Genomic DNA, 19953 nt, shown 5'->3' on the forward strand with positions numbered 1-19953 from the left:
TGTTCTGTATGTACTTGTTTTATTTTCTATAGCTTGTGTTTTTTTTTTTTTACCTTCTGTGGACTATAATTTAAAGGAACCTGAAGAAAGGTATACAGAGGCTGCCATATTTGTTTCCTTTTAAACAATACCACTTGCCTGGTATTCTAGATGATCATTCTGGCATCAGTAGTGTCTGAATCACACCTGAAACAAGCACGTAGCTTATCTTTTTCAGGTAAACTGCGGAAAACTTGTGTGAAATTTTTGGAGAAACATTTTTTAGGCTTGGCGCACCCTAGTTTGAATCCTGCAGGGTTTGCCGCTGACCGGAAAATGTGCACGATTCTACTGGCCATTGATGTCAATGGGTCGCTCGGGAATTGCACGTCGTTTGCGGGGAAGCCAAAAAATGGCTGCTCCTGCAAAAGTTCCGGCGTCTCTTCACGGCGCCTAAATTACCCATAATTTCTCATTACGGCCTACATTAGGCACCTAGTGTGCCTACATTTCCAGCATGATTTTTTGCCTGCCAGGCAACTGGTCTTGTTTAAAGTGACCCTTAAGCAAAAAAAAAAAAAAGTTTTATTCACCTGGGGCTTCCAGTAAGCCCCCTGCAGCTGTCCGGTGCCCTGGCCGTGTCCCTCCGATCCTCCTGTCCCCGCCAGCAGCCACTTCCGGTTTCGCCGTCAGGACCCAACAGGCTGGGAACGCGAGTGATTCTTCGTGTTCCCAGCCACAAAAGCGCCCTCTATGCTGCTATATGCTTCAAGCTATAGCAGCATAGAGGGAGCTATTGTGGCTGGGACCACGAAGAATCACTCGTGTTCCCAGCCTGTCGGCGAAACCGGAAGTGGCCGCCGGCGGGGACAGGAGGATCGGAGGGACACAGTGAGGGCACCGGACAGCTGCAGGGGGCTATTGGAAGCCCCAGGTGAATAAAAAAAAAAATTTGGGGGGCTTAAGGGTCACTTTAAAGGAAAACTGTAATAAGAGTGATATGGAGGCGATCATATTTATTTACTTTTAAGCAATACTAGTTGCCTGGCAGTCCTGCTGATCCTCTGCCTCTAATACTTTAAGCCATACACGCTGAACAAGCATGCAGCAGATGTTTCTGACATTGTTGCCAGATCTGACAAGATTAGCTGCATGCTTGTCAGCAGGGCTGCCAGGCAACTGGTATTGTTTAAAAGGAAATAATTTTAGTAGCCTCCATATTTTTTCTCAATGCAGATTCCTTTGAAAGTAACAACATGAACAGCTCCAAAGTCCATTGCCTTTTTCACTCACTGAAATCAGGCCATGTACAGTCAGACACAAGAGTGGACAGAACAGGTGGAGCACAGGGAAACCACTTTTATCACCATAAAACCACTTCCTTATTCCACTCCTTAAATAAATTCAGTTCCTTTCACATAAAAACAGCCGTATGACGCTTATGATGGTTGTTCCGGGGCCAGAGAGGACATGGAGGTGTGCAGAGTGGAATATAGGAAGGTTGTAAAGCCTTTATAGCGGTACAGTGCTGGACTCTGGAACTGGTACCCTTTTCTGCCCTGATAGCTGGAGGCGGCTCTGGAACTGGTACCCTGTTCGGCCCTGATAGCTGGAGCCAGCCATGCTTTCCCTCAAGCATGAAACGAGTGACCAAACACAGAGGTGCACTTCTCGGATTATTTGTTCAGATGATTCAGACAATGGCCTCAATTCACTAATTAGTTTAGACTAGTCTACTGATGGTTTGGTGTAAATCAGTTGTATCAAGAGGGAATTTGCTAATAATTACTGAATGTTTCAGACCTGTTTAACCTTTTCTGGACCGGCCGCCTACCCCCCCCCCCTTAAGGACCAAGGCATTTTGCGCGGGAGGGGGGTGCACGCGTTTGGGGGGGGGTCAGGCGGCCGGATCCCGTGTGTGGTTGGCTGAATTGGTGTCCCCCCATGGTGGCCTGTGCCCCCCCTTCTGCCAGCAGCCTTCACTTACCTTCCAGGCTCCAGCGATGAGCCGCACGGGACCCTCTTCTCCGGCCAGCATCTCCGTTCTGACGATCAGTTCCGGGTCGCGGCTTGATGACGTCATCAAGCCGGGACCCGGCACTGACATCAGATGGAGCGGAGATGCCGGCCAGAGCGGAGGGGGGTGCCAATTGACGCGGGAACGGCAGGGAGGTGAGTGGATCCTCTTCTTTTCCCCCCTGCCGCCGCAGCTGTCAAACTGATCACTACGATCCGACGGCGATCGTAGTGATCATGTGATCAGCAGCCATACGCGATGGCTGCTGATCACTCGGGGGAGATGTCGGCTGTCATAAGACAGCTTAATCTCCCCCTCCGGGTGCGCACGATACTGTCGGGAGCGGAAATTGCGGGCCGGCGTATATTCTACGCCGCATCAGGCTAGAACAGCCACAAGTGCAGCGTAGAATCTAATGCACGCGGTCCCGAAAGGTTAATCAAAAGATGCAATTCACAAACGAGTAGCTATGACTGACATCTTTCTCCTCTGATGAGCTCTCCTCTGCATGCAATTAAACTCTTGCATAATTAATTTAAACAGGTTCCATCCTCACATTTAAAATACCTCACAGATTTACTTTAACTACAGAAATCAGCTGGTCTAATCTCTGTCAGAAAAAGTGGGCGTGGTTACTCCTTGTTTGCCTTTGTGAATTGCATCTTTTGATCATTTCCCCTGCTTTACCGACCTAATTACCGAATGTTTTAGGGCCCGTTTCCACTTGTGCTGCACACGTCAGCGAGACGTGCGATGGCACTTCCGGGTCTGCGGGTACGCAGACGAATCCCATCAGCCATGCCATGCACGGCTATGGGATTTGCAGCCTCCCGCACCATTTCGGATGGAGATGCTGGCCGAATCACTAGGGCAAGCGATTCGGCCGACGGGCGCCATTCATCCCTATGGCAGAGTTTCCCTGCACGATTTGCCTGCGGGGAAACTCTGCGGATTCGGCACGGTTTCCACGCTAGTGGAAACGGGCCCTTAGACCAGGTCTAAAACATTACACCAAACCATCAGTAGACTAAAACCATCAGTAGTCAAAACTTTTGCATTAACCAGGGTAAAATGAAAACTGTCTTAATGATACAGCGCTCACCACCCTTAATACAGATTTCAGGTTTAATTTGCTGCCCCACTAGTCCAAGAGATGTCCTCCTCACTTAGTCAAAACAAGTTCAATGCAGCTGCGCTTCTTGAATCCTCTGTGTGTTTCCTAGAGTAAAAAATAGGGACATAGCGCGTACCTCCAGCAACAGTACACCCTGTGCATATAACACACTGTGCAGGAGAACTTCCACCACATGCAGGTTGGGGACTAAAAATGATGCGTACCATGCGTGCTGAGCCTAAGCACGCACGCTACCTATCCGGAATTACACGGAGGATGCTGGCACGGGTGTGGAGAGACGCGCCTAGTCGTTATGGAGATGTGAGATATGCAGGTTTTTATCTTTTACATGGTACGCATAATTTTTAGAGGGGCTTTTGGCCATATTAAATTAAACTTGTTTACGCTATGAGAAGTCCTCTATGCTTTATTCAATTAGCTGGAGCTAAGGAATTATTTGATACGCTCGTGAGCAAGAGGAATATCTGGTGAGCAGGGTACTTCGGGGGGCTGGTCCCCAACCTGCATGTGGTGGAAGTTCTCCTGCACAGTGTGTTATATGCACAGGGTGTACTGTTGCCGGAGGTACCCGCTATATCCCTATTTTTTACTCTAGGAAACACACAGAGGATTCAACAAGCGCAAAGTAAAATGAAAGTCCATAGACTTTCAATTTACCTTTCACACCCAACGCTGCGTTTCGACGCGCCCAGGAGCTTTTAATCATCTGGAGCCAGCAGTTTCCCGTCAGGTTCAATTAATAGCTACCGCCGCTGATTGCGACGCACCGCAGCATTCCGACGACATGCTGTAGGCTATTCAATGCATGCGGGAAAACTGCTCCTGCACGGATTGTCTAATGTCAAAGAGCCCTTAGTGAACTGAGGCCATTATGGAAATCAAACACTGCGAATCAGGCTGGAGTGATCATCCACCATGCTACAGTCGTATTGGTGAAGTGTAAATACATTTGCGCCTCACAGGCTAACGGCGTATAGCACGTTGTGTGTGTGACGTCACGCGCCCTAAACGCCAGCTGTGTGTGAGGCACAAATGGAAGAGGAAGATCCGGAAGACTGGCACCGCGCAGTGTGCCACACTGGACAGATAATGTATAAATGCACACATGGGGTCATCAGTGAGGCCGCGCCAATCAATCAGAGAGGGATTTCTCTCTTGGTTTAATCTGCCCATCATTGCTTGATGTATGGGTACCTTTCACTCCACCGCCTGTGTGCAGTGTTGAAGGTTCACCTGTCTGCCGGCACAAATTCTGTTTTCCTCCCACGCGGCAATAGTGCATGTATAGTGCCGGTGCCACATGGTGCAGGTGCAGGTGCTGGCGGTGATGCTGGACACAGGAGGCCAGGATTCGCGGCAGCATGACAGGTGAGCTTTCTCACTTCGGGGGGGGGGAGGGGGAAATCGGACGCTGGCAAGTGCGTCCGTCATTGTGATTATAGAACCCTGTTACTGACGCAAACGACTGAGCCATTGCAACTGGATTTTCCATCATACCTGATTGCCCCATTTGACTGTAAATCGATCAACAGATCGGGTAGCCATGTCGTGATACTGATTCACCTTCAACTGAATAACATTATCGGATTGAAAAGGTCAATCGACCCGCAAAATGGAGTGATATGGGAACCCTACCAGATATTATTTAGTAAATATAAATCCCACATTCTACAACAACAAAGATCCTGGGATTTATAGCTGTGTATGATCAGCGCTCAGTAGGATTAGTATTATAGGTATATTATGGTACTTGTTGCCACGTCAAGTTCTGTAACATCACAAGTTTAGAAATAATGACCCTGTTAAAGGGAATGTCCAAGCAAAATAAAAAAATGAGTTTCACTTACCTGGGGCTTCTACCAGCCCCATGCAGCCATCCTGTGCCCTCGTAGTCACTCACTGCTGCTCCAGTCCCCCGCTGGCAGCTTGCCGACCTCGGAGGTCGGCGGGACGCATTGCATACATTTTTACGCATTCCCGCAAGTGCAGGAACATTAACACATACATTTTTACGCATTACTGCTTCAATGCGTAAAAATGTACGCATTGAACCAGTAACGCGTAAAATGTATGTGTTAATGTTCCTGCACTAGCGGGAATGCATAAAAACTTACGCAATGCGGCCCGCCCACCTCGGAGGTCGGCAAGCTGCCAGCGGAGGACTGGAGCAGCTGTGAGTGACTACGAGGGCACAGGATGGCTGCCTGGGGCTGGTAGAAGCCCCAGGTAAGTGAAACTCATTTTATTTTGCTTGGACATTCCCTTTAAAGGACCACTATTGCAAAAAATAGTAAAATACATAAAAACACAAATAAAAAGTACATTTCTCCAAGAGTAAAATGTGCTATAAATGACTTTTCTATGTTTTTGTCACTTACAGTACGTAGTAGAAATCTGACCAAAGTGACAGGTTTTGGATTATCCCATCTCCTCATGGGGGATTCTCAGGGTTTTCTTTATTTTCAAAAGCACTTAGTGAACGGCAGTTGCTCAGTCCAACTGCCAGAATAGTGTGCAAACAGGTAGAAGGGGCAGCCTGCATCTTTGTATAGATCCTTTCCAGGGAGTGCTTTAATAATGAATAAATAAAATACTGAGAATCCCCCATGAAGAGATGGACTAGTCAAATCAGATTTCTTCTACCTACTTTATGTGATGGCAACATAGGAGAAAAGTAATTTATAGCGTATTTTACTGTGGAGGAAACATACTTATTTGTATGTGTTTAGATGTATTTTAAATTTTACAATGTTTTGCGATGGTGGTCCTTTAATGGTACCAGTTTAGCCAGTTCACTTGTGAAAAGAATAGAGGACCTGTTTGGAAAAAATTGTCTGTTTAATCAAATTCTTGGAGCTCCTTTCCCTGGAAAATTAAATATTAAAAAAAAAAAAAAAGACAGACAGCCTTCAGGATATAACAGACACAGAAGTGGTGATAAGGACAGACAAACCAGCTCCTCCAATCTAGTGATCTTCACTAACACATACAAAGATGGCATCAGTCTGGCAATGGTTTCCTGAGCAACAGACAAGTCTTTGTGACGGTTTAAGTGATAACTGTTAAAATAAAACAAAAAATCATGTTTCAGTCCCCTCCTCCTGAGATCCCCATTGCAACAAATGGAATGCAATCTCTAAGGCTTCAGCAATGTGCTGAGGCAATATAACGCGCACAGACTAGAGTCTCGTTAAAATTCATCGTGCCGCCGTGTCAAGTCTTCTCCGTAGTTGGTTGCCTGACTGCCGACAAACATGTTCCAGTTGTCCAGTATTTCCTTTTTGCTTAGTTTGTCATCCTGAGGAAGAAAAACAACACATTAATGTACATGTATTACAATACTTGTGTAGTAACTAGATACTGCATTGCCTGGGGGACTTGGAAGTGCTGGTGCCCTCACGCCCTTCTCCAATGAATATAAAGACAAACCCACCTTCCTGGCATTGTGCAAAAAAGAAAGCGTATGTGTTAATAGAGAACAACTAGGGGTAAAAAGCAAAAGTATGAAGGGCAGTAAGCGGTTACTGGAGGCACCCAAGATACTCTTGAAAATCAATTGGTGAATTTTGATTGGCTGTTGTAGGCTCCACCCATTTTCCTGATTATTAATCTCAGTCACACAGTGACCAAGTTTGAGAACCCTGCAATTAACCCTGCAATTAACAGTCTAAGAGTGGCTGCAGTTTATATTTTCCCATTTAAAATAAATGGCTGAAATATGATTGGCTGTTTTATGCTCCGCCCACTTTCCATTCATGTTTAACCTTGGTCACCAAGTGACCAACTATGCCAAGTTTGAGGACTCTACCTTTATTACTGCGAGAATGGCAAGCCTTATACATTTTCCCATTCATTTGTCAATGGGTGAAGTCTGGTTGGCAGTTTGTGGTTCCGCCCAAATGTGCGTGGGGGGACGCGAGACTCCCAGACATATCATCCCAGGTAGTAAGGGATCTGTATACCAAGTATTGTTGGAATCGGTATAGGCGTTTTTGAGTGATGGCAGCACCTACACACACATACATAAGTCTGAATATATAGATAGATAGATAGATATTATTGATTTATCGGGCATGGTGGAAAATTAAATTTGATTAAATCAAACCATGCTAGGCTGCTAACACTTCCAAAAAAACAATTTTTTTTTAAATACATAGGGTCTCAACTTTAATATGTATATCATGAGAGTATAGTACTGTTATTTTAACAAATAAGGGCTTGTAAATCGTGCTGGACACAAAACTGAAAAAAAAAAATACACCTTTATTTCTAAATAAAATACTGTCACCATACATTGTATTTGGGACATAACACCCAAAGAAAGCCTGAGGGCCCGTTTCCATTACTGCGGAAACCGGGCCGAATTTGGAGTTTCTGATTTCTCTGCCATAAGAAACTATGGCACCGCCGGCCAAATCGCTTACCCTAGCGATTCGGCCGACATTGCCGTCAGTTTCTGTGGGGGAGGCTGCGAATCCCGTAGCCGTGCATGGCACGGCTTTTGGAATTTAAGTGCCACCGCGAGTCTTGCTGGCGCGTGTGGTGGCCAGTGGAAACGGGCCCTAATAGGTGGAGGAAAAATCTAAATACAGATTATTTTGTGATAAGTAGTGATAAAGTTATTGGTGAATTAAAGGGAGCAGTGCTGAAATGTGAAAATTACTCAGGTCCATAAGGGGGAAAACCCCTCAGTGGTGAAGTGGTGAATACAGATTGTTGGTATTGCACTGATTTAGTAATGTGCTTGTGAGACCCGAGGCATCTAGCGAGTTCCTTACCTTGTCTCTATCAGACTCAAAGACGAGGTGTTTTGCCTCTAGCTCGGCATGGTCGTACTCGTGTGGACGGATCCAGTGGCTGATCTCAGATCGGTCCATGTGGCCGTCTTTGTTCAGGTCCCGATGGTCTAAGAACTGCTGACGCTCTGTTTTTACCCAGTCTGGCTCCGGTTCATCGGCATCAGGAGTGTACATGTCCGCTGAAGAGAACAGAGGCTCATATCAATATAAACTGATTTGCAGGAGATGTGACCATACAAAGTCAAATTAAAGGGGCCCCATTCATAAAATCCTATCCATACAAGTTTCTGTATTATTATATAGTGTCCAACTATAGTGATTCATCAGATTTATAAAACCTGCCAATTATGTAAGATTTAGAGAAGTAATTGTGTAGACCAGGGGTGTCAAACTCATTTACGTCAAGGGGCCAAAATCTAAAACATAGTCTAAGTTGTGGGCCAAATGTGTGTTGTTATTTTTCTGCTTACAATGATTTGCATTTGAAGCTCTTGCAGGCCACAGAAAATAGCAAGAAGCAACTGTAGCAAGAGGGCTATGGAGGCTGCCATATTTATTTCCTTTTAAACCATGCTAGTTGCTTGGCAGCCCTGCTGATCTATTTGATTGCAGTAGTGTCTGAATAATACAAGAAACAAGCATTGAGCTAATCCAGTCAGATCTGACAATGTCAGAAACATCTTATCTGCATGCTTGTTCAGGGGCTATAGCTAAAAGTATTAGAGATAGGATCAGCAGGATCCCCAGGCAACTTGTATTGCTTAAAAGTAAATAAATATGGTAGCCTCCATACCCCTCTCCCTTTAAGCCTGTGGGACTTGAGGTAAGGGGCCCATACACGCAGCCGATTTCCAGCTGATCGATATCGATCAATCGCAAATCAATTGAACAAACGATCGATTTGCGTCCGATTTCGATAGATTTATTTATCTCTTGAGATGGCTTATCATTTTGCATTGGACCTAATGGTCCAAATGCCATCAGATCAATTTTCAATAGATTTCACACTGAAATCTATTGGAAAGCTGTTCCTAGTAAAAAATGTTCCTAAACACATCAGATAGATCAGAAAATCTATCAGATGATCTATCTGCTGCTAATCTAACGAGTGTATGGCCACCTTTAGATGTGTAGTGGAGACGTTTGATTTGGGATTTATTGTGTGGTGAATAAGTATCATCATTACCACACAGGGCCACCAGGGGGCAATCCACCCTCACAGCCACTTCTCATACACAATGTATGCAGTTCATCAGCTGAATGGGAACTAATGAAAACCATAGAACTAAACACAGCAGAGCTGGCCAATGACATCAACGAACAGCAATTTTGAGTTATATTCCATTTTAAAATGATCTTGAGTAAGCAAATTCAAAGTTGAGAGAAGATATAGCACAACTGAACTCTGCTAAAAAAAAAAAAAGAAAAAAAAAAAAGTTACTTTTCCATAACTAATGAGAAGAAAAACTTTCAGAAACATTTGTATTTGCTGTTTTTTTTTTTTTTTTGAGATCATGTATTTGTGGTTTTGGAACACAAAATTAAATTTAGACCTGTATTTTTCCTTTTTTAATGTTAAATATGCTTGATTTCCATAGGAGACAGATCTGGAAACTGCATTCACTTTAATGGCCAAAAAGAAAATTAGGTTACATTTGATGGACAACTGAAGTGAAAGGAATATGGAGGCTGCCATATTTATTTCCTTTTGAAAAATCTGGTACAATTTTTTGGACACGAATATTTAACACTGCAGTGGAAATGTAGCCTTAAACAATACCAGTTGCCTGGCTGCCCGTGCATGTATCAGTAGCATATAAATCACACACCTGAAACAAGCATGCAGCAAACATCTGATCTAAGTCAAACATCTGATCTGCATGCTTGCTCAGGGTCTATGGCTAAAAGCATTAGAGACAGAGGATCAGCAGGACAGCCAGGCAATTTGCTCGGTTAAGAAGGAAATACCGCATTTTTCAGACTATAAGATGCACTTTTTCTCCCCCAAAAGTGGAAGGAAAAAGTCAGGGTGTCACACAGTCCAAATAATACATAAATGGACTAGTGCCAAGTGTCTCATCCGCTGCCACCAGTCCCAGCCACCCTTGTCCTCTGTCCTTTCTGTGTACATACGGTGCATGCCGCTGTTGACCAGGAAGTAGCCACACAGCTTCAGAAACCATCTGTCCCAAGGTCGGTGGTGCTGCCTCAGACCAATCACTGCCGCCCACTGCTTTTTTTCTAGATTGAAGCCGATGGTCTCGCAGGCAAGTGGCGTGCACTGTAAGTACACAGAAGGAACAGAGGGCATGGGAACAAAGGACACAGGGGGACAGAAGAGGAAACGGGGGACAATAATTGGGAGTGGGAAGGTCCATAAGATACCCCTGCACCATGGACGGACAAGGTTTAGTATAATCTTTTTCCCTTGGTCTTTGTCCTCTAAGCCAGTGTTCCCCAACCCTGTCCTCAAGGCCCACCAACAGTGCATGTTTTGTGGAAATCCACAGAGGTAGCGAGTCAGCTCTGCTGAGGCACTAATTACCTCACCTGTGGATGTTTGTGGTTTTCTGCAAACCGTACTGTTGGTGGGCCTCGAGGACAGGGTTGGGGAGCTCTGCTCTAAGTCTAGGTGCGTCTTATAGTCCAAAACATCTAATGGTCTGAAAAATACGGTACATACGGCAGCTTCCATATCCCTCTCACTTCAATTGTCTCTAAACACAGTTCATAGGTGCAGAAAGGATTAGAACAGCCGCCTTCTTTACTTACCTAAATATTCATTCACATCAACCACTCCGTCTCCATTCTTATCTATGTCTTCAATGGTTTCCTACAAGAACAGAAAACATATGATTGGGAAACCTGAAAATGTGTTTCATTGACTCTAAACTTTATCTCCATCCTTTAAAATGTATATATTTCTAATTTTCAAATGTTAAAATGAAGGAAAGCTACGGATGATAGAAAGGATCAGCATGATTTGAATACAACTACATCTTTAGCTTCTAAATTCTTTGTGATACGCATGACGAGGGGTGTGGTGGGGGTATGGTTAGAGGTTTGGCAGGGGCGTGTCTAAAAGAGAACCCGAGGTGGGTCTTCAGGGGGCAGGTGGGACAGAGAGCCATGTTCTCTGCCTAATGACATGGCTCTGTGTCCCCCAATCGCCGCTCTCTGCCCCCCCATTGCCACGCTACAGCCCCGAACTCTGAGGTTAACTGAGGGGAGAGGAATTCCCTCTTTAAAAACGCCAGCCAGGGTTTCCTAAGCGGCCATTGGGCAGCTCTCTCCCCTGGCCACGCCTCCTTCCGCTCCCCCGCCTCCCTGCACGCTATCAGACAACACAGTCTCTCAGTGCAGCGTCATGATACAGTGATACGCAAGTGAAAGTGGGCCATTGTGGCCCAAGGGAGCGGCGGTTTTTGCGGCTACCTAATCTGCTCAGCCCTGTGGATCAGATAGCCTACTTTTTTTTTGAGCCCACCTCAGGCTCCCTTTAAAGTGTCCCTCTTTTTTATCTCAAAAGTTTGGGAGGTATGCCTTTCCCATGCATTCTTTACCCTGGACTACTCTACTATCAAATGTGGTGAAAAAGTCCACCTTTTAGTGATCAGGTCTGTTCTTTTTTTTTATCTTGACAAATATGGAGGAGATATTCACTTAATAGGTGAACAATGAGTGAAGAATGACAAGTAATGAACTGGGAAAAATGGTGGTTTTTTTCATCACTGAAGAGTTGGACAGTCACTCTTCCCAGCTCTACTCACCGTGACTACCATGTCCTGCATGTAGTCAAACTCCTCCGGGTGCAGGAAAGCTGTGAATTCCTCCCGCGTGGCGATTAAGTCACCATTTTTGTCCGCTTGCTTGAATCGCCGCTCATCCCGCTGCAACATCTTTTTGTAACGCTCCTTATCGACCACATCATAAAATGCTTCTTCGTCTGAAATGTTTACAGAAATGTATGTTCAAGCGCAGGATACACAGACTGGGATAGAGACATATGTTCTGCTACTGCAAGTGAACCTGTGTCAAATTCCACAACAGCTGGGAACCAATTGTTCTTGCATGCACTGGGGAAGGCTAAAAGCAGGGCACATACTTCCTGTACAGATATTCAAAACGTGACTGATAAAACCTTCAGGCCACGGAAAATAATATCAGGCAACTCCTAATAATAATTCCGGTACTTTTCCGTTAGCTGGGCGCATCCACCAGAATTAGAGCTGGTCCACACTAGGTCCGGAAACGTATCCGTGGCTGCGTTTTTCAAACCTGATGAAAAACGGAGTCCCGGATACTAATGTTGAAAATAGCAGCCAGCCTCACCCAAGTAAAAAACGGATCCGTCTGCGTTTGCGGGGATCCGTTTTCAAAACCTGAACGGAAGGTCCGGATCTGCTGCATTTTCATGCAACGGATCAGGACCACGGATACACGCAGGGGTAGTGAAAGTAATGAGAAAACGCATCTCCAGCTCCACAGGCAAAAAACGGATGTTAAAACGGATAGCCTGAGCTTTATGATTGGCCCAAAAAAATCCTCCCACTCCTTCCTAATGATGGAGACGTTTTCTGTCAGGGAAAAACCTGAACGGAAACTGATGCAAAACTGATGCACTTTCATCAGTTTGCAGTACGGTGGGTACTTCCCCTGATCCGGACTGCAGTGTCCGTCCTGCAACTGTGTCTAGTGTGGACCAACTCTAAGGCCTCTTGCACACTGCACGCGATTCCGATTCAGATTCCGCTTTTTAATCAGTTTTTACATCCGATTCAGATTCCGATTTGCAGTGTGCAGGGAGCAAACTGCAAATCAGAATCTGAATCGGATGTAAAAACTGATTAAAAAGCGGAATCTGAATCGGAATCGCGTGCAGTGTGCAAGAGGCCTTACACCTTTGCCTACTATCCATGGCGGCCTGGAGGGGGACTAGTAATTAACGCCACCTAGTGGATGCACCCGGCTAACGGAAAAGTACCATAATTCCTTATATCGGTACAGCTATTGAAACTCTGTGCTGCAGGTTTGCTACTGGGACAAATGTGCATCTTATGCATTTTAAATGTTACACTTTTTCTTGTGACAGTGGTCCTTTAGCCTCTTTCACACCACGTCTGTTGTGTTTCAATGGACAATATTATTGCATCACAATGCAACAATATTCCTATGGGGCTCTCACATCGATTGCGGTGGGTCCTGACGGAGTAACACGCTGCATGCTGACCCAGTAACACATGCATTTACAGTGGCAGTGAAGCATACTTTGTACTGTATGCTTCACTGGTGTGTAACGTTGTGCTGTGATTGTATTGCAATGCGACCTACACAGTGTGAAAGGACCATTAAAACCGCGTACAAGAGAAATCGCCGCCGGGAGACTTGGGCGCAGGATACAGCCGATATCCTGCTGCTGCCACAAGTCCCGGCGGCGTTAATTGCTATTCCCCCTCCAGGTCGACGTGGAAGGTGGAGAATGATGTAATTCGGCTTCAGTGTTTTAAAAGTAACTTCAGCTCTGTCTTCTGACGGTGTCGAAGTTACTCACTGTGCACCAATATAGCCATAATTCCTGTTACGGCCTAGGGTGGCGCCAGCTGCACCCAAATCTCCTGTGCTGGATTCCTTGTGTTCAATAAAAACCACTGTTTCTCAACTTTATTACAGCATGTTCCCCTTTATTAATGGCTGTGTTGGCCAAGTACCCCCTGTTGTGAGTAACATCATCTCAAGTACCCTTTGATGCACACGTTGCTTAGGAGTATTTCACGATTGTATATAAATGCTTTTCAAACATTCTTTGATGCTTGAAGGGGAAGCCTGTGGATTAGAAAAGCGCTTTACAAATGTTTTGTTGTTGTTGTTATATTATTATTATTATTATTATTATTATTATTATTATTATGTAACTGCCCATTTTCCCCTTCATGTTCACTTCAAATGAGAACTTTAAAGAGAACCTAAACTGAGAAGGATATGGATTTTTCCTTTTAAATATAATACCAGTTGCCTGACTCTCATGCTGATCCTGTGTCTCTAATACTTTTAGCCACAGCCCCTGAACAAGCATGCAGATCAGGTGCTCTGACTGAACTCGGACTGAATTAGCTGCATGCTTGTTTCAGGTGTGTGATTCAGACACTACTGCAGCCATAGAGATCAGCAGGACTGCCAGGCAACTGGTATTGTTTAACCTCTTGAGTACCGCAGTGTTAAACCCCCCTACTCTTTTTTGTTGCACTGGGCTGTGCAGGCTTTTCAGCCTCCCGCACAGCCCAGCTATGGCGGAGCAGTGCTTTTCAGCGCTGCTAGATTTGGGCGCAGCCAGCGCCGCCATGGACTGTAATGTGAATCAGTCTATAGTGGCGCTCAGTGACGGAGTCGAAGTTGCTTAAAAAACACAATAATTCGATAAGCCGAATTATTTCATTCCCCCACTATCCATGGCGGCCTGGAGGGGGAATAGTAATTAAAACGGCCCGGACTTGTGCAGAAGCAGGATCAGCCATATACCGCTGTATCCTGCACCCAAGTCTACTGGCGCCGATTTCAAATGTACTCTACTCGGCTATGGAGCCCAGCGATCGGACTCACCTCCTTTTTTTGTCCCTCAGGGGACATGCCGCCGGAGGTGTCCAATCGCTGTGGCAGTAGTTTTTTTTTTCCAGCCTGTATCAGGCTGTTTCACCCCCCCTCCCTTTCCCTCCTCCCCTCTGTTAACTGCATTTGAACAGGCTGGCGATCCATCCTGTTCCGCCTCTCATAGGCATCAGCCTATGAGGACGGCAATCCCCAGCCAATCAGATCGCCGATCTCGTACAGCGCTGCCGGAGACTGCAACGCTGTATGGATGTAAACAAAGGGGATTTATTTCCCCTTTCGTTTACAAACAGCCTGCTAGCCACGATCGGCAGCTAGCAGGCTGATCACGAAGCTCCACTCCGTGAATGGGCAGGGAACGATCGCGCATACGCGTGGCCATTCCCTGGGAAACTGCAGCTCCAGGACTTGACGGCAATTTTAACTACCTAACGACGGGGTTGTTAGGTAGTTAAAAGGAAACATCCATATCCCTCTCAGTTAGGCCCGGTTCACATTGGCGGTCGCCGTCCGGAATCGCCGTGCCGGAGCCGGACCACATGCGGAACGGACGCACGGCATAGCAATGAAAGTCTATGCGTCCGTTCACATGCGTCCGTTCCGTCCGGACCCGGACTCCGGCGTAAGACCCAACATGCGCTATTTTTTGGTCCGGCTCCTCCAGGTGACGTATCCGGAGCGGAGCCGGACTGTTGCATCCGGCCAATAGAAACCAATGAGAAACGGAGAGTGCACAACACACTGGCTATAAAAACCGGACGTTCTACCCCACTTCCTATGCGTATTGTAGCGGCGATTTTGGATGGGGACACATGGGCAAGCATTTTGGAGTGGAGCAGCAGTGACTGTGCTGGAGATGTTGGCAGTATGTCGGAGGTGGAGGTGAGTGCTAAACAGCGGAGGGCCTGATTCCACAGGTCCACCTTCTGCTGACCGCCCAGACCCCAACATTTTTATTTTATTTCTACTATCTTTTGCCAAACGGATCCGGATCGCATCCTGATGAACACCTGATGCAACCTGACCGGATCGGATCCGGATCAGAACCGTACGGTCAGGTCATCCGGTCCGTTTGGCAGAGAACCGCAAGTGTGAACGGGGCCTAAAGGTTCCCTTTAACATTAACTGAGAAAAATGCAATCCATTTATTTCAGCTCTATTGCTCCTTGATATTCAATTGCAAGTAATAAATGCCAAACTTTCTCTCAGTTTTTACTTTGCTTTTACATGCACAGTGGCAGACAAAGTCAACAATGGGCCCCTGTGAAAAAATAAATGTAGGAGGCCCCATGTGAGGGTGTAGTCATAGCAGATCATGGCTGCACAGGCCTAGGCCCGCTGCCCTGATATGCATATACAATGCATGTATACCACGGTATGACAGGCACAGGCAGATGGATTGCCAACGTTTGCTGCCTGTCAGTTTATAAATCCAGGTAAGTATTAATGGCTTCTACTCTGTGCAGCTTATTGTTAATGCAGTCATGTGGGGCGTATCTGCAATCTGCACTCCAATAATGTTGCTATGGTTGCAAAGAGATACGATTGGAGCTTCCTGTCAAATTTGCACATTTTTAGCTTGCTGCAAATTGAAAAGGAAGGATCATTTATAACATAATTGAAAAGGAAAGATTTGTGCAGCACTGATCTTTGTATGTGGTAATGTTATAATGAGAGAGGAATTTTCTTTCATTCAGTTCCAGCGTTTTTTCCCTTCATGAACACTCCCAGCCACCGGTACAGATAAGAGAATGACAGCATAAGCCTGGAACAAGCACTTCACCAACTGCACCCCAACACACCAATCTGGGGGAAAGTGGATGGACACCCATGAGGAGACTGAAGTAGTCCAGGACAGACTGAACTCACCAAGACTAATAGGACCCTCAAGTAGAAAATATGAGGCAATTTTAGTAATATATTGAACAAAGAACCAGCCGAAGCAGCTTGTTCTTTGCCTGTATTAATTTTGTAGCAACGACTGATTAAAATACACAAAGACCAGATCGCTTCTTACAGCAATGATGATGTAAATGGAGATGACATGAATGGCACAGTGTAATGATCTGAATGGTGTGTTATGGGTTGTGGTAACCTGGACGATGGTGATTACACTGAAATCCTGAAGCCAGGAAACAGGTTTATTTTAGTATTGGATGATGTGGAAAGGGGTAGGCTTCTTTTTGTAGATTATCACCACCTGGGAGAACTTCCCTCAAAAGTTTATTCAAGTCTTCATTTCCTGTTCCTGGGAACTAAGGTTCATGTCAAGGAGACCCTGAAGTACACCTGTACTTAATCAGTGCAGTGTTCTCCCCAGGCTCTTTTAGCCGGGTGCTCCACCTGGCTAATTTTGGGGAGCACCCAGCTGTCATTGGCTCGCCTCATCCTCCTATGCTGTAAGCAGAGTTGCGCCAGCCCTGAAATCTCCTGGTTGCGCCCCACCCGGCTACTCTTTCATGCCACCCGGTTGGAAAAAAAAAATATGGGGAGAACACTGCAGTGGTTACATTGGGGTAAACATCATGTCTATATTTCCTTTTTTTTCTGACCTGGGAGTCGAACTCATGATCTCATATGGACAAACTATATATTTCCAGGAGAAATTCTAGCAGATGCAAGTGGAGCTGACATTATTGTCAGTAGGAATGGCCCTGCTCAGCAAAACTTATGGAGAAGCATGTGATCAGCTGATAGATTTGTAAGGCTCTGATTTGCTGGTCATGATCAGCAAATCAGAACCTTACAAATCTATCAGCTGATCAAACTAATCACTTGCTTCTCCATCAGTTCTCCTAAGAAGGGCCATCCCTAATTGTCAGGTGAAGACTAAACTGTTAGTCAGTGAAGTCACAGATCTCATTGACCTTGTGGTGAGAGGAATATTCCTTTTAGAGATGGTCATCTTTTTTCACAGAAGCCTGAGTGGGTCGGTGCTACTGCCCAGGTGCAGTGTGGCCGCACTTCGGGGGGCTCAGTACTGGAACGGCCTGATGTAGTAGGACAGTGGAAACCTCTGGAGGATCCAGAGGCTTCTTCCTCCAAAGGTATCAGTTTTTTGCGTTTCCTGAACTCACAGGTTTACGTTGAGGCGTAGTAAAAACCCAAAAGCTGTTCTGACCACTTTCCACATAATCCAAAATTAAAATATGTATTTCCTGCAAATGGGCTTGAACATCTTTTGGAGAAAAGGTAATGTGCATGGCAAAAAACATTTTTTTTTTCAAAAACAGATTAGCCATAAAATAGATAGCAGACAGAATTCATGGCGCAGCCAAGCAATTTATCGGAGCGTGAGCTTGAGTGGCAGCCTGTTCATCCAATAGCAGAGAAGCTCAGCAGAAGTCATGCAGCTCAGGTACCCTATCAGGGTGACTTATGTAAAGATTGGTAAGCGAGGGCAGTTTCACAGAAGGAGGGCTGGCACAGGCAATGCTACCATTCCCTTACCTGCAGCATACCCATAGGTGGTGCTCTTGTACTCTTCCCAAGAGATTTTATCATCTTTGTTTTTGTCATAGTCTGCCCAGTGTTTGTTGACGTTCTCGTAGATGTATCGGTTCTGGGTGTGCTTGATCCAATCCTTCAGTTCCTCGCCGGTAATAAAACCGTCCTTATTTTTGTCTATTTTATCGACAATCTTCCTGGGAAAGAAAGAAGAAGTAGTTTAGGGGAGGCAAGAAAAGGGTCTCACCTAAGAGATGGGAGTACATCTGTTGGTAGTACTCCTCCCAAGTTACGGACCCGTCGCGGTTCTTATCCACCATGTCCAGTTGTTTGCGGACTTCCTCGGAGACAAAGCGCCCGTGCACAAACCTAATCCATGCCAGGAGCTCTGCTGTCGTCACATAGGTGTCATTATTGCTGTCAATCTTATGAAACATTTTCCTGCAATGAGCCAAATGGTGAAAGGCTGACATAGATGGTAGCTGCAATTGCTGTAACCATTTCTTACATCAGTTACATAGGGTAGGTTACACAGGTAGGAGTAACTGTAAGTTAACTATTCTAGCATTCCGTTTCAAAATGTTTAATGAATTTTTCATTTTTAAACAAATACAACAAGTTGCAGGATCTCTGTGTAACTTAGAAGTGAAACACATAAACTTAAAGGACCAGTGGGGGACATTTAATAATATTAGTAGGTTTTTAGAAATCGGTGCAGAACTGACTCAGACATCCTATGAAATCACTAAATAGTGCAGATTCCTTTTTAACCACTTGCCGACCGTGCACTCATAACGCGCGTCGGCAAAGTGGCAGCTGCAGGACCAGCGACGCAGTTCTGCGTCGCCGGCTGCAGGCTTATTAATCAGCCGCGAGCGGCTGCTTCCTGTCAATTCACGGCGGGGGGGCTCCGTGAATAGCCTGCGGGCCACCGATCGCGGCTCGCAGGCTAAATGTAAACACAAGCGGAAATAATCCGCTTTGTTTACATTTGTACAATGCTGCTAACAGTAGCAGCGTTGTACCAGATCAGCGATCCCCGGCCAATCAGTGGCCGGGGATCGCTGTCACATGACAGGCAGGATCCTGTTAGAGGCTGCACAGGACAGATCCGTTCCTGTGCAGCCTCGGATCTCCGGGGAAGGGAGGGATGAGGGGGGGGGGAAATCTCGCTGCGGAGGGGGCCCCCTCCCCCGCAACACCCAGGCAGGCAGGAGCGATCAGACCCCCCCAGCACATCATCCCCCTAGTGGGGAAAAAAGGGGGGCGATCTGGTCGCTCTGCCTGGTGTTTGATCCGTGCTGGGGGCTGCACAGCCCACCCAGCACAGATCAGCTAAAACAGCGCTGGTCCTTAAAGGGATACTGTAGGGGGGGGGGGGGGTCGGGGGAAAATGAGCTGAACTTACCCGGGGCTTCTAATGGACCTCCGCAGACATCCTGTGTTGGCGCAACCACTCACCGATGCTCCGGCCCCGCCTCCAGTTCACTTCTAGAATTTCTGACTTTAAAGTCAGAAAACCACTGCGCCTGCACGCCCGTGTCCTCACTCCCGCTGATGTCACCAGGCGTGTACTGCACAGACACAGACCATACTGGGCCTGCGCTGTGCGCTCTTGATGACATCAGCGGGATCGAGGACACGGCAACGCAGGCGCAGTGGTTTTCAGACTTTAAAGTCTGAAATTCCAGAAGTGAACCGGAGGCGGGGCCAGAGCATCGGTGAGTGGCTGCGCCAACACAGGATGTCTGCGGGGGACCGTTAGAAGCCCCGGGTAAGTTCAACTCATTTTCCCCTGACCCCCCCTACAGTATCCCTTTAAGGGGGGGGGGGGGGTAAAGGGTGGGTCCTCAAGTGGTTAAACTGTAAGGAATAGGAGGAGTTAGGAAGGTTTATCAGGACAGTGCAGTGTGGCAGGAATTGCTGTTGCTGAGGTAACCAATACATCTGCTGTATTGCATCAATGCCCAGCA

General features: G+C 46.2%; 1 protein-coding gene across 2 annotated transcripts in view; it reads right to left on the reverse strand.

The window, feature by feature from the left end:
• Window positions 1-5950: 5950 nt before the first annotated feature.
• The window catches only part of RCN3 (reticulocalbin 3), a 33681-nt gene continuing 19678 nt past the window's right edge, over window positions 5951-19953 (reverse strand). Inside the window, exons 3-7 of one of the 2 annotated variants that reach the window (XM_068243018.1) lie at window positions 17984-18177; window positions 11701-11876; window positions 10703-10763; window positions 7910-8109; window positions 5951-6429 (exon numbers count right to left, since the gene is read on the reverse strand). In XM_068243018.1, coding sequence (XP_068099119.1) covers window positions 6322-6429; window positions 7910-8109; window positions 10703-10763; window positions 11701-11876; window positions 17984-18177 — 739 coding nt within the window. In that variant the 3' untranslated portion in view covers window positions 5951-6321. Of the gene's footprint in view, window positions 6430-7909; window positions 8110-10702; window positions 10764-11700; window positions 11877-17983; window positions 18178-18227; window positions 18422-19953 lie in introns of both variants that reach the window. The other variant, XM_068243019.1, reaches the window with a different exon arrangement.

This window comes from Hyperolius riggenbachi, chromosome 6 (assembly GCF_040937935.1).
Source record: "Hyperolius riggenbachi isolate aHypRig1 chromosome 6, aHypRig1.pri, whole genome shotgun sequence".
Classification (NCBI taxonomy): domain Eukaryota; kingdom Metazoa; phylum Chordata; class Amphibia; order Anura; family Hyperoliidae; genus Hyperolius; species Hyperolius riggenbachi.